Source organism: Onychostruthus taczanowskii, unplaced genomic scaffold, assembly GCF_017590055.1.
Source record: "Onychostruthus taczanowskii isolate IOZ18803 unplaced genomic scaffold, ASM1759005v1 scaffold11, whole genome shotgun sequence".
Classification (NCBI taxonomy): Eukaryota; Metazoa; Chordata; class Aves; order Passeriformes; family Passeridae; genus Onychostruthus; species Onychostruthus taczanowskii.
In genome coordinates, this window is record NW_024497629.1 from 17,083,787 (window position 1) to 17,098,792 (window position 15,006).

At 37.3% G+C, this 15,006-nt stretch overlaps 2 protein-coding genes across 3 annotated transcripts in view; one reads left to right on the plus strand and one right to left on the minus strand.

Annotated features, from left to right (window-relative positions):
• The window catches only part of ANGPT2 (angiopoietin 2), a 45,041-nt gene extending 39,721 nt beyond the window's left edge, over nucleotides 1-5,320 (minus strand). For both annotated transcript variants that reach the window (XM_041421032.1, XM_041421023.1), the window contains exon 1: nucleotides 4,668-5,320. In XM_041421032.1, the coding sequence (XP_041276966.1) occupies nucleotides 4,668-4,952 (285 nt within the window). In that variant the 5' untranslated portion in view covers nucleotides 4,953-5,320. The remainder of the gene's footprint in view (nucleotides 1-4,667) is intronic.
• Nucleotides 1-15,006, plus strand: part of MCPH1 (microcephalin 1) — a 123,478-nt gene that overhangs the window by 83,540 nt on the left and 24,932 nt on the right. The gene's annotated exons all lie outside the window — the stretch shown is intronic.

Here is a 15,006-nt window from a genome sequence, read left to right on the forward strand (position 1 = left end):
TGAATTTTTTCATAATTAACAGGAAAAAAGGAGCAGTAACAGTAATTGCTTTAAAAGAAGCACCATCCTCAACTTCAATCTCTCTGACAAAGTACCAAAGATACTCTAAAGGCAGTGCTCTTAAATTTTATATATTAAATGGGTATGCAAATAAAAAGAACTGAAAACTGGCAATTCAGGAATCTTGAAGCTCATTTCCTAGAGAAAAAGAGAAAGAGAAAAAGAGAAACAGAAAAAGAGAAAGAGAAAAAGAGAAAGAGAAAAAGAGAAAGAGAAAAAGAGAAAGAGAAAAAGAGAAAGAGAAAAAGAGAAAGAGAAAAAGAGAAAGAGAAACACTTGCTGTCAATAATTGATGGAGAAAATCTCCCATTTTGCTGTTTGGACCAGTCAAAGATGACAAGTTTATGGTCATGTTAATAACAAACAAAGCACAGGAAAATGTATCTTGAATGCTAGCAAGAGACTGGTTCTGTAAGCCTCTCCTTATCCCATTTTTACTGATAACATCTTGGAGAAGGTGAATTCTCTATTTCAATTTTGTCTTGTAAATCTGTACAATAAATTCTCATTTTCTTTGTTGATTTTGTACAATTGCATACCTGTAGCAGCAATTTGGTGTTGGCGGAATGATGCAGATATGGTTTCTATAACAGTTTTGAAACACATGCAATAGTGTCATTTCAAATCCTTTCACTGAAATTTACCTACAGGAAGTACAACAATAAACTGCATAATTATATCATCCAGAGTAGTGAGGAAACTTTATCTGGTGACATACTAGTCTGAAAGTAAGAAAGTATTTTCTTTTGAGTCCTACCAGTTTTCTTTTGCTTAGCAAATAATCGTTGATAGACAGAAACAAGCACTTCTCACAATAAGTAAAAACAGATGCATTACTTAAGAAAGGAATGTAGGATTCAGAGTCAGAATCATTTCTTGAGTACTTCAAAATACAACTCTGTTCAATATATTTGTCCTTATTCCTTGTGTGCAGATGGCTTTGAATGGTAGCATGTCGAAGTATCTTTTTGTGTTTGACAAATGACATTCAGTACAGCAATTATTATAATCTTTCAGGGTATCGAGACAAGGGAAAATGAATCTCAGCTAAGTGTATCCAAAGATACTGCATTTCTATCAGCAGTGTATCCCCCTCCTAGTCTGCTGGGATGATTCAGGATGAAGCTCTGGTAATGGGTTTAAATGTTGACTCCTGACACAGTTTTTTATTTGCTAGTCTTTTGATCTGCTGATAAACTACAAATAAATTACCTACATTTCAGATGCTATCATTAATTTGATAATACACTGTTTTCAGCTGTTTGTAACAGGAAAGACTAAGAAAATATGACCTGTTTCTTTTACACTATTGCTGTGGGCAGTCATATCTCCTGAGTCATAGGATCCAGTCAATATATTAAGAAGCAAATTCAAGTCAGCATTCAGTTATTTCAGTGTTTTAATATCTGAAAAAAATGCAGTTCGTTGAGTACAAGTGCTGTGATCCAAATGGTAAAACTGCCATTTATTGAACCCAAGGGATGGCCTGTCTTTTAGGAATATCTGAAAACTTGGTGTATATTGAAAGTTCCAAAGTACAATAGCAACACATATGTTTATATTTAAAATTTCCAATCTTGTATCTCACTTGCATATCAACCTGCTATTGTCTCTAGTTAATTAAAAATTTGATTATTGACCGTGTTATGCTCTCCGCTCAGACACACATTAGGAAAACAATCTTACACTTCAGTATACAAATTGATCCCAAGATAGGAAAAGTCAAAGAGGAAAGTTCATTTCAGGTATATTGCAGCACAGCTGATCGAGCGTTTTGGCCTTTGCTTCGAAGTATCACTTACTGGCTTACTGCTAACCATGGATTAGGTGGAATAGGGTTTGTTCTAGCTTGTCATCTGAATGCTTAAACATAATCTGCTTTTCAGAAGACATTCTTCAGTTTTATGTCTAGCACATACAGTAGTGGCATAATGCATTATTAAAGTTCAGATTGAAACAAGATGTGTTTTCATGAACAAGCAATTTGTAGTAACTGTAGAAAAAAAGTCTTTTGTTTCCTATGCAGGAGCAGATCAGAAAAGAACCTGGACATATCTAACTCATTTTCTTCCCATTGTGTTTGTCCATTAAGCAGATGAAGCACACACTTCCCATGCTGTTCCATTCATACAGCCCAGTGTTCATTCAGAAACAGAACGTTTCCTTTAGTTGATGGATTAAAGGCAGGAGAGGGGGAGGTGTGTAAAAATGTTTGGGGATGTGCAATATTTCAGGGACAATGTTTAAAGGTTAATTCACGCTAGAAGTTTGTAATGTATATTTTACACAACTTCCAAACAAAACAAGTTCTGCCTCTTAAATTAACAAAACTAACTTTTAAAGAGAAAGACCCAATGAGGGTTTTTGTGCAATTGCTGAGAAGCCAAATGTCAGGTTATTTTTAAAAGCAATCTTGTATTACACTAAAAAAATAAGCAAATACAATTTTTTCACCCCACCTTGACTGACCTTGCACTATATTTTGGGAGGTTGAAATATGAACCTAAGAATGTGTATTAGAGACCTTAAAAAAACTGCAAGTAAACTTTGTAAGCAACTTTAAAGGTTATTGTTTGCTTTTTATCTTCACTTGCAGACCAGGTGTCTCTAGCAAAGTAAATTTGAGGAAAAGCTACTTTTTGTTGGTGGCTCTTTGTGAACAAAACAGATGACATAGAGAGCAGGTGTTAAAATAGTGAAAAAGGCAAACAGTAGATATTTTACAGGATGTTTAGCTGTGGAAGAGCTAGGAAAAAAAACCAACAGGCTGTTCTAAAGCATCTGATTTAGAAGCCTTTGCTCAAATACAAGAAATATTTCTCTGTCTTGTAAATCAGAGTCTATCTTTTGATTCCCCCAAAGAATGGGTTAGTGATACTTATCCCTATTCCTTTTGGCACTGAGTTCCCAGGGACTGGCAGGAAAAAGCATAGTTTTTACTAAATAAGGATCCTTACTGGTTTCTGTTTACCTGATGCCACTTATGATACTGTGTTTGTCTACTTAAGTGGCATTTAAGACTGAAGTGTTGTGTGATTTATTATTTATGTTAGGAAATTGCTTAGCAGCTGGGTAACTTAGACTGTTCTCCTTTGTGTGTTTTTCATCCTCCATTAACATCTGTTAATTGTGGTCTTAGCATTACAACAGTGAGCATTGTAAATTAATAAGTAGAAAGGTAAGTAAGTGGAGGAAAGTAAATTCGCCTGTTTAAAAAAAAAAAAAAAAAAACTACTCAACTGACATTATTTGTGTTTCTAAATTAAGCATCCTAAACCTATAAAAAGAGATTTAGAATTCCACACTGGAGCCTTCAAGTGTATGCATTTTGGATTTAAGCTTCAAGGCTTATTTCCAGGTTGATGAAAACCCTCTGCTATTTGTTTTGGAATGGGAAATTTAACACTCACAAATTCGCCAGCAGGTTTCATTGGTTGTATCACAGGAGTTCTGTAACTTTGTAATTGATGAGAGGAGTGAGTCCTAATACAAAATTATTTTGTAACTATGTATGAAATGGCCATTCTTTGTAAAAAACTGAATTCTCTCTATTCACAACACAGATTTTTTTTTCTCTATTAAGAAATCATTATGGCATCACTGGAATACTTATTTGGAAATACAGTGCCAAGTCTTTAAAATCTTTATTGCTTAGAAGACAGGCATGTTGGTACAAAACATAAAGGTTCATAAATTTACTATGCAATTAGACTACACTATAACACCTTTCCAGGTAGTAGTGAAATAAAGGTTTTTTTAATCAAAATTTGTTGAACTGCATAGCATTTTGAATCAAATTAATTTCTTAAAAATGTGAAATAGTAATCAGGCTTGTTCTCCAGTAATAATAAAAATATATGCTGCAATTTTTTTTTGCCTGCTCTTTCAGGTACAAATGTTGCCACTTTGGCAATAAACATGTCAATTTTCCCTTAGTTCCAATGGTATTGCATTAAGGGAAGTTCTGTGGTATCTGTAACACCTTTTCCAGACTATTTTTCCCTTGAATCTTGTATATTTCACTGAAAATATTACAGGATGCAAAGGATATCCACTAATTAATTTTCTTGAAATTCTATCATTTCACAAGGCTGATTTCACTGCAAGTCTGACTTGCAGCCTTTGCTGGAACTACAGTTCTTTATCAGTGGGGTTTAATAGGTTAATTTCTGCATTCAAGTTTTGAAATCACCTTTCAGATAACATTTTTCAGGCATGCCTTGGATAAAGGTACATTCTATATTCTTTAAATAGATCTAAAATAGCCCTTGCCAGTTAATTATAAATTAGTAGCTGCCTCTCTCATGTCAGAAACTTCAGACATGCCCACAGTCCATCTGTGTATGTAATTTGTCCAAGCAACTCAAATGTAATGACAAACTTTAAGGCACAGTCTCTGTAGAACTGTGCAGTTCACTCTTCCTTGCCAGCTAATATTATGTTCCCAGACTGCAAAACAACTTTTTGATTGAAAGGCAATTCAGAAATTTAGCTTAGACAATGCACTGTGTGAATTTAAGCACTGTTTAAAAAAAAAAAAAAAAAAAAATCAGACTGAAGAGATAACAGGATGTTAAGTTTTTCGGATAGAAGCTATATTACCCTACCTTCATTAGCCACTGAGTGTTGTTTTCCATGATGTTCTCAAGTAGCTGCAGTCTTTGAACTGAATCATCATAGTCCAGAGGTGCATCCCTTTGCACCGCGTTGGACACGTAGGGAGTCGAGGAGCGGCAGTTGTCCGCCTCAGGCAGGAGGAAGGTGTAGCTGCACGACCCGTGCTGAACCTGGTACTGCTTCTTGCCTATCGTCTCCATGCTCTTACTGAAGGAGTTGTATCCTGAAGCTAAGAATATGCCGCAGCCCAAAAAGAAGCAGGCGGCCAGCTGCATTTTAGTCCCTGCGGTAAGTCGGCGGACCTAGAGAGCCTGGATGCGCTGGCCAGAGCCCGGCCCTAGCTAACCTGCGGCGCAGCCGAGCGCTCCGCTGCCATGTGCCGTCAGGCGAGGGCTGGGCTTGCCTGCCTGCCCCGGGCGGGCCGGGGAGGTGCGGCCGCTCCCGCCGTGCCCGCAGCTGTCAGGCGCGGGAAGCAGCTGCGGCCGCCCCGCCTGGCCCGCTGCCTTCCTGCGCCGCTCCCCGCCGAGCCCCGCGCCTGGCCGGCCCGGCCACTCGCTCCCCTGCCCTTATAGCAGGAGTGGGTAAGAGCAGGCACACGTGTGGAGCGCGGCCGCTCCTCCCTCCCGGGCTCGCCGGGGCCGGGGGGCAGCGCACAGCGACTGGCGGGAGCGGGGCGGCGAGAGGAAACCCCAGGGAGGAGCCGGCAGCGGCAGGACCCCTGCGAATTCCTGCAGTACGGCTCTAATTAAGAGTTTCCTAGACAGAGCAATCAGTTCCGATAGCCTCCAACTATGCTAGTAAATTATTTGCGATGGTAGTCATTTTTAAGCTCTTTACCATTGACCACCCCCGCTAAACACACACACACACACGCACACGCACACACACGTATGTCCCTGGGCTTGTTTGTTCTTCATTTATTTTCTTTAAAATGCTCTGAACCAAGATGCAATTTAGTTGGTGTTTATTACATTGTGGAATTACGGAGAAAGACACTGTCCTATGCACACAAAAGCAGGCTTGGGTACGTCCTTGCGAAGAGAACACGAGGGGCAGTAATTAGAGGTTTTCAGTTGAACACAGAATTTGTATTTTACTGAATCTCTGAGATGAACATTTTTAGGCACATCTTTCGAGAGTTAAGTATTTACAAGCTTTTTATTTTTTTTAAAGGCACCTTTTTTTTTTTTCTGTATGACATGGCTAACTTTGGAAGTGCTAATGTTAATAAAAGCGATTAGAAATCACAAGTTAGCTAGGACTGGAAGAGGAAAAACCATCCAGAGGCAGTAAGGCATAGCTCAAGAAGTGGCATGGCTGAATAGGAATTACCCTGTTAGCTCTCCCTAGCCCAATTCTGTGCCCTTGGGAGTGGGAAATACCCATAAAAGGGGAGGGAAATTCTAATAAAGTATTTGAAATTTATACGTAAGAGCAAAAAGGACTGCTTCCCAACTCCCATGGTCTCTGCAATGATCAGTCATTTTGAAAAAGTGGAAAATTACTAGCCTTACCAGACCCTGGGAAAGAGTCCATTCCACTGAAATTTTGGAAAAGTTTACCTCTCTGTAAGGAGAAATTGTCTTCTTGAAACCAGCATGATAGGATACTGACTCCTGAAGACAAACTGCCTGAGATTTTGGCTAGGTCTGGATCTGGAAACTATAGATTTTTCTTCATTAAAATAAACAAAGGGAATGCCATGCTAGTCAAACTAACATGAATTACTGACCAAAGTTTCTCATATTCAAGGAAAATCCCAGCGTGTCTCAGGATCTCTTAAGACAGACTCTTACATAACTTGCTGTATCTCATACAGTGTATTAATGTGGCTTTACTTTTTTATATCATGGAAGTTGTGTTCAGGGGTTGTCAAAAGTAGTTGTTGCAGCTAAAATTTATGTCTTAGATTGTTGGAAGCTGCTGATATTTCTTTACATAGCTACCTCAGGAAAGGAAAACTTTAGAACTTAATTCTGGCGAATTGCAAAAAGATTCTGATTATATTTAGACCGTGATGAGTGAAACCAATTTGTTGGATTTTTTTCTTGTGGAGTATTCATATGCCACTGTTCATCCTTCTAACCAGAGGAAACAGAGGAATATATTTGGAATGGTCAAGATTATTTACAACAAAATGTATGTATTTGGAGGGTTTGGTATATGAAGTATGCATTCTCCATCCCTTCAATTTTGTCTTGCAATAGCCAAGCAGATAAATGTGACAGCTACTTGCATTGATAACAAAGCTTCAAACTTGTTGTATACTGATTTCTAATTTTCAATGAATTGAAGTCTTTGAAAGAATGTTTAATTCCATGTGAATAACAGTCTTTGCAAGATACTTGACCAGCCTACTATTATCCAATGAAGACAGAAAATAGCATTAGATTAATGCACTACACTGTGTGAAGCACTTCTATCTAACCAGACATTCCAATTCACTATCTTCTGTTATTTGGATACTTTAATTAATTTGCTAATTTAAATGAGAATTTCCCATTGCAACTTGTCCTTAGGTTCGTCTGTTCCCTGTTTTCCTTGCACAGCTAGCCCAAAAAAATTAAGGGCCATATCATACTAGGCATCCTTCCTTTCACCACCACGTGTGTATAGTTAATAGAGTAATGCTAAAAATTAGATTGCTCCAGCCCTGGAAATATCTGTCTCTTAATGAGGAAGAACTGGAGGATAATCTTTCTTTTTCTGATTATATTTTCATGGATTTTTTAAATTATTTAGTTGTATATTAAATGAAAATATGAGACTGAGCAGTGTAGTCTTTTAGAAGTTTTCTTTTTAATTATTAGAACTCTACTCAAGGGGCTGAACACATATAAAAGACAAGATGTAAGGGAGAATCTGCTGAGAGTTCATTAGACAGGATCTCCATGAGAGGCTTGATTGAATCAGTAGTTTTTGAATGGCTATAAAGCTTGCCATCTGTATGCCACCCTAATGAGTCACAGCACGGTTGTAATCTGGCAGCTCAATTTTGCTGGGTTTTGGAGGAGAGATGAGTGTCTCTAAAGGTTTGAACTGGAGTCTGTTTTCCTTTATGAAAGGCCAAAGCATGACCCTGGGAGGCCCTTGTGCTGTAATGAGGCCAGGAGCAAAACTGAATCTGGAGACTGCCTAGAAAGCCTTGCTGTATCTTGGGCCTCCACTAGGGAGAACTGTGGTTGTAGGAATACTGGAAAGAGAAACAAGTTCACCTTTTACTGTGTTTTAAGCTGGGCTTGGTTTTTGTGTCTTGGTTTTTTTGTTGTTGTTGTTGTGAATGAATGAATGAGTAAATGGCCAGTTGCTATGGCAGCTGTCTGCAGTTCAGGGAAAAGGTAAGGAAAGCATGGGCATTATTTTGAGAAGTGACAACAAACTCCTAATGGAAGACTATCACCAGCACTGCAGGCACCACCACTTAGCTTCTGCTCACTGTGTTTCTCATCTAGGTCTTGCACTAACACCCTGAGATTCACCATGGTAAAGTTCTCCCCAAGCGTTCATGGATAATCCCCGGCTGTCGGGGCAGTAACTGAAATACAACCCCCACACACACACGTAACCAAGAGAGGGTTTTGCTGTTTCCCCATCTGGGTCCAATGGAGTCATATTGCTTTAATGAGGTGCTCTTTCCCACTGTCCAGGAAAGTCAGTGATTGTTCACCTCGCCAACGAAATAAATACACATCCCTTTAACCCTTCGCTGCAGCTTAGTGCCGTATTTGGTGCATCTTTTGGAGCAGTAGATTGTGATCCTTCACCCTTTCTATCCTTTTGGGAGCAGCTTTCCCAGCTGTGGAGGAGGAAGTGGTCTTCTCTGCCTCTCCAGAGAGTCAAAGCCAGTCAGAGTTCAGGGGAAAAGAAAGTAGTAACAGCTAAATTTAGAAAACTGGTGTGAAAAGTAAGGCAAGTTAAATCCATTTTTGTCCTTGAAATGTGAGGAAGAGGAAGGAAGATGCCTGCATACAGCCTTTTTACTGAGCCTTAGAGGCATTTTAACAAGTCTGCTTGAAAGGGAGGACTTATTCTAAAAACTGAATGACTGAGAAGATCTGTCCCCTGTTAGTTATGAGAACGCCCATTTCTTTGTTAGACATGTTGAAGTAGGGAGGAATTTAAATAATTTGGCATGGAGTCTTATAAATGTCAGAAACTGAGTAAAAAGTTATAATTCAGGCTAGTCACATCCTCTCAGTATTTCTTTCATGTTTGTTGTTCTCTTCATCTTTCATTTCTGCTGTCGATATGGAGTGTTGTATTTACATTCATGATACATTTTTCCTGTAAACTAAAATATAGCTTTCAGCCTGTGAGTTCCTGCTTGCTTTAGAGCTGAGTGTATACAGTATATGCCATAAAATACCAAATAGTGGATTGGTATATTTAAAGTACAAATTAGATCTTTCCCTTTTTAGAAAAAAGATACCCACTCTACAGAACTCACCTTATAAGCAGAGCTGAAATGTGTATTTTGTCAAAACTAAACATTTAGAACATTTTGCCAGATGTGTGCAGGCAATTTCCTTTCCTGGGAAACAGTAAATTCCCTTACTCAGCCAATCGTGGGTTTCTTCCATGCAGCAGATGACTAGGCTGCTCTGAGAGAGATGCCTGAGTTCTACTAACATTATCTTTCCAACTCCCATTTTACTTACAGCTGCACAGCTTCTGTTTGACAGGCAGATACAGAGATCTTGTGAGATCTCTGGTAGAAAAGGAAGTATATAAACTTAAGAAATATAAGAAAATGTTGACTTAGCTTTAGACTGCTATCTGCAAACTTTGCCACTTTAAAACTTTCAAGATGTTGATTTAGTAGATAAGTTCTCATTTCAGCAGTTTACTCATTTTAGGAAGGGAAAACTACATCATAAAATATGTGCAAACTAAAGACAAGTAGGTTTGGTGCTGCATTCTTACAGGGATATTTGATCTACGTATGTGAATGAAAATGCTGTAATGTATCTGAGATGAAAAATCATCTGAAACATGGAGTAAATTAATAAAGTATTTTGTATATTCCTTGTATTTACATCCCTCACATTTTGACACTCAATGTTAAGTTCCTACCTTTGGTTCCTTGTACTTAAATATTAGTTTATGATAGTTTCATTTGCTGTCTTCAAAATATTTTCCTTCACTGTAAGTAGTTTAGCATTTTTCTCAGGAACAAATGTCAACAAGGACAAGACTCATGAACTTGTAACTTAAAAAACAGGGAACATGATCTAGGACCCTGTTGGATTTTTAGGCTGCTGAAAATCTTGCCTGTTTTTAGATCTTACACTCTTTTTCAGAAAGGAGTGATAGGTTATTGTGTTTTCCTATAAGCCAAACAATTTCTTTTTATCCAGACACACAGTTCAGATTTTTAGCACTTTAAAATTAACGATAATATCTTAACAATCATTCCTAGTTTCCCCACCACTTGCTCATTATCTTTTTTATTCCATCTGAGCTTCTGCACCAGTCTCTCATGACTTCTTGAACAGTCTCAGGATTCCACTCACTTTCTCAGCCACAGTTTATTTCTAATCACTCAGAACATCTGGTGTAACATCTTGTGAATTCATAATCAACTTTATGTTCCATCTCTGACGTTCCATCACGTCTCCTTTGAGTGCCCTTCCTTACAAGGGAGGGCACTTGCCCAATAGTTCTCATATTGTACTTCTGCTGAAGGGACAAGAGGTCAATAATCTGATCCACAGAAAATTTCAGTTACCACTCTGTCTTGGTGACTCAGTCTGTTCTTTCCCATCTTGCTTTGTAACATCCAATCCATCATTTCAGTACACAGTATTTTTCCTAGATGTCACAGCACCAGTGGAAGCATAACGCAGCCAAAACCAGACTTTGTGTATTCCCTTGGAAATTCTTCCATTCCCCCTTTTTATCTTTAACAATTGACACTGCCACCATCCTGCAATGCGTTTAAATGTATAATCTGCAAGTTTTGTTTCCTTTATGTCTATGATGTTTTATTCCCTCCCTTTCTTGATGCTGTCCTTTCCTTAATGTGTCTAAAACCCCTATCTTGGTCCCTATCATCAACATACAGAATTTTGTAACCTAATCTGTCTGGCTCCTCCATAATATTTGAAATGTGACTTGCTTATGAAACTTATTATATTAGTTCTGCCTCAGTAAATTATGTTCAGCTTTGCTATCCTAAGGATAGATGGTTAGACAACTATCAGAGCTTCACAAAAGTAGATTATATACTTAATTGCTTTGAATTTGGAAGATCTGAATTCAGTACCTCTCCTACCAATATGTCAACATTGCTTTCTTAGTAGCCACTGGCTGAATTGGCTTTCCTGGACTGTCTTGGGTTAAACTTAGGTTATCTTTTCTCAGATAATCAGATATTTAATTTGATCATATCTCCAAATTATAGACTAATTTTGGTGTTCCACTTTTTTTAATGTAACACTGCATTAACATTAAAAGGCATTATCTATATAAGCATAAATATATCTGTATATATGTATGTACTTAGTATGTTGTTGATGCCACTGTACCTAAAATATAATTGGTCATGTTAATTTAGTTTCGGACTTCATGATACCACATGCTGAGTAATAACAATAACATGAATTAATGTTGTTTTTTTTTAATTCCTGTCATTATCACTTCCATACTCCAAATCCTTGTTAAATACAAAATGCTTCTTAATTTCTGCTGCTTCATTACTTTTATAGTGATTTCCTTTTTCAGTCCAAATTTTTAAGTGACATCTAAAGTAGAATTCACAAGTATCTACCGAACTCTAGCCTATACAAGTAACGTAGGCACATATCTAAGAAGACTCTTACTGTGCATTAATGAAGTTCCTATTTGTAGGACAGATGGTAGCGTCTTTCACTGTGAGCATTTTCTAATAATGAATGTTATTTTAATCTTTGAAAGATGAGTCATCCACATACAGAAGTAGGAAGTGAGTCTTAGAATTAAGAAGAGTAGTTGCTACATGTTCTTCCTCCTTAACATTTTTATATAGTTTGGCTATAGTGCACAAAGGCTGTGCTTATTCTCTTCAGAGTTACATGATGACAACAAACTTTAGCTGATAGCAAGTGTAATTACATCTTAAACTCAAATAGCACAGGTTCAAAACTAACATGGAAATTACAGCTAATGTTAAGAATCTTACAATTGCCCTGCTGAATATCTGACAGTGTTAAGTGCTGTGCCCTGTCTATCTCCCACAGTGGGAAAAGCATAATAAAGCACTTGTTTAAACGGGTTATCATTGGTTGAAACTGAATGAAATAACTTGTGTACTAATGTGTACTAAAGTCTTTAAAACTTCTTTTGAAAAATTGTTCCCATAGCACTTGTGTATTTACTCTTTACTGTTGAATTATAAGTTAAAAACGTAACAGATGTCCTTACTCTGCATGCTTATATACTGTTTCTATGCTTTGAAAAATGTCTTTTAAATTACAGTTTTGTGCATTTGGACAATTTAAACCTAAAATCTTTATGTAAGGTTTTGACTTTTGTTATATTATGTGAATTCTGTATTATGTTGATGTGAAAAGGCAGCAGACTCTGAAAGAATCCAGAAGGCTTTTGGAAAATGAGAAGTCTGTCTTACTGACATCCTAAAGAAAAATGCATATGCCATTTGTTTAAAGGAATGTATTTTTAAAAGTCTAAGCAGTTGACAGCCTTACAAATCACCCCAGTGCCTGTGATTTCAATCCTTCCTCTTGTAAGCAGTCAGCCAGCTTAGCGGAAGGTTCTCTCATCTGGTAATAGCACACTTATTTCATAATAACAGCATGTCACACTTCCGAAGAGCATGTTCAAGTTAAGATCTGAATTCAAAGATAAACTGGTGTCAAAGAGGGAATGAAAAGGAAGTGAAAAACTGTGTAAGAGGAATAAACAACGCTTTCAGAGAGGGAGAGGACGTTCACAGCAACAGTAAGGTACCTAGTTCCTGACATCTGTTTCCCTCAAGAAAAAAATACAGTACATGCACTAACCTTTTTATGAAGAGTGCAAGAAAAGTATTCGCAGCATGTTTTCATATATTCATATTTGTTGAACTGTATTATGGATGTCTAATTTGAAGTGGACAGAGCAACTGCAGACTATTTTTGCACTCCATAAAGATAAATATTTTCTTTTTTTCAGTACTAATAAACATAGTTTGATAACAGTTCTCAAAAACATTGCCCACCCTCTTGGTGATTCTGCCACAAAAACTGGGCATTCTTTTTGTTGTTGGTTTTACTCTGTACAAGCAAGGCAAGGAATTAAAGTGGGGGTTTTTTCTCCCTGGTTAGTGAGGCATCAGAACCATGATGGGACAGCACAAAGATTAGCTGCATACAGATACCAAGATTAGGGCTTCTTTGAGTTTGGACTCCTTGCCTCTGTACAACTTATTGCTCTGTAAATATTAACGTAAGTACCTCACTGGCTGAGTAATATTCTGTTCTTTATCTCTCCAAAGAAATCCTTTGCTGGAAAGATAATCCTCCATCTCCAGTGGAATATGTAGACAACACCAAATCTCTTATAAGTATCCTATCATTAAAGTGGTATATTTTCTTCCCAACACAAACCAGTTAGAAAGTCCTTTTACTGAACTTTTATCTAAATCTGAATTATTACTTCAGTAATTTCCCTACACAGAAAATTCAAATCTTTAATCCATCTCACTAGAAATATATGTGCAGGAAATTTGAAGATGACATTGGTGATGTCTGTATTGTTTGATTATGCATCCACATTCAGGCTAGCCACAGCCAAACTAACTTTTATTTAAAAATGAAAATGTTCAGTCTTAGCTTATTAGCTGGAGGCTAAGCTTGATTATAGTACATCTTGTATTTTTATGCTCTTACTTGATTTTTATGTCAATATTTTCAGCCAAATCTGTGATCAAATTCTATTATCAATAACTAATAAAGCCTCATCTTTGGTTTTAAATGATACATTCTGATTTGTTACTCCTTCAGCATTGTGGCCTGAACCCTAAATGCAATGTCCACTGAATAGCATTTTTCTTGAACACAAATATCTTTATTTCTAGTTCATCAAATTAGTGATCAGCTGATGTTCTTCTACTAAGTTCTGCTTTCCTTTGCCTGTTCACCCACTTGAGTGTCATTTTTAGGAAGCAAAATCCATACGTTCAGATATTTACTAGATGATGTCCTGAAATGATGTCTCCTAACTCAGCCAGCTTAGAATATTTTCTTTTTGCATTAATAAAGATTGTATCCTTGTGTAGGGTGTTAAGGTGCCCTTCTTTGATTAAATGCATATACTAGGTCAACCAAGATTTACTTGTGGAGGCAGAGAAATTTCTCTCTGTTGATCACAAGGAGACTCTTGGGTAACAAGTTCCGATGACAGCACCAGAAGTTAGGTGAAATGAATGCAATGAAACTTATGGAAATAAGTGATGGTTATTCATGGTTTCAATGTGTTTCATTGTCTCATCTTAAAATGCTGTTTTTGGTATATTATCAGTATTTTTTTATTTTATTATAGTTATGACCCTGTTGTATCCAAACTGTTTTGCAGCACTTCTCTTTCAGTAATGGATTCACATGAACTGTGAATTGATTAAAAAAAAACAGGCCAGTAAGAAATTGGGTCCAAACAGATTGTTCACCCTGGAAACATAATTCTTTTATACTGTAGGCATATTTTGCATGGCTAAGAGCACTATACCTTTGGTAAATGTCTGTTGAAATGTTTAAGCAGGGACTGTTCTGGACCCCCAGTGCAGCCCATGATGAGGAAGGATGGACTAGCAATGGATTGAGTTTTCAGCCAGCTGGGAAGTATTCCAGGCAGAACTACATCAGGCAGGGAAACTGTAGGGAGCCATGGCCTAAAACTTGTTTTAATTTCATACAGAGTATAAAGATATATCTTCTGAAGCCAAGATCTAGGAGACTGTAGAAAAGCCTCTCATGAGAAGCGATGGAATCCCTGTTGTATGAGTAATGCAGATGGCAAAACACTGAAAAATGTAAAGGAAAATCCCATGCTGGCAGCAGTATGAATTAAGTGATTTAATAAGCTTTTTCATCTCTTCATTTCTCTCATCAAACCTCATCACTTTGATGAAAGAAACAAAAATGTTTACGTTGGACCTCCATGTGAAAAGTGCTTCTAGGAAAAAATATCCCTCTTCAGATGATAAAACTATAATTAATATAGTTGAAATAATTCTTGCATTTTCTCACAGACATTCAATTAAACCTATCAGGCACAAGCAATATTAATGCTTGCAAACTGTTAAGCACAATTATTCCAATATAAGGCAGCAGTGGGTTTAATATTGGAAATTAT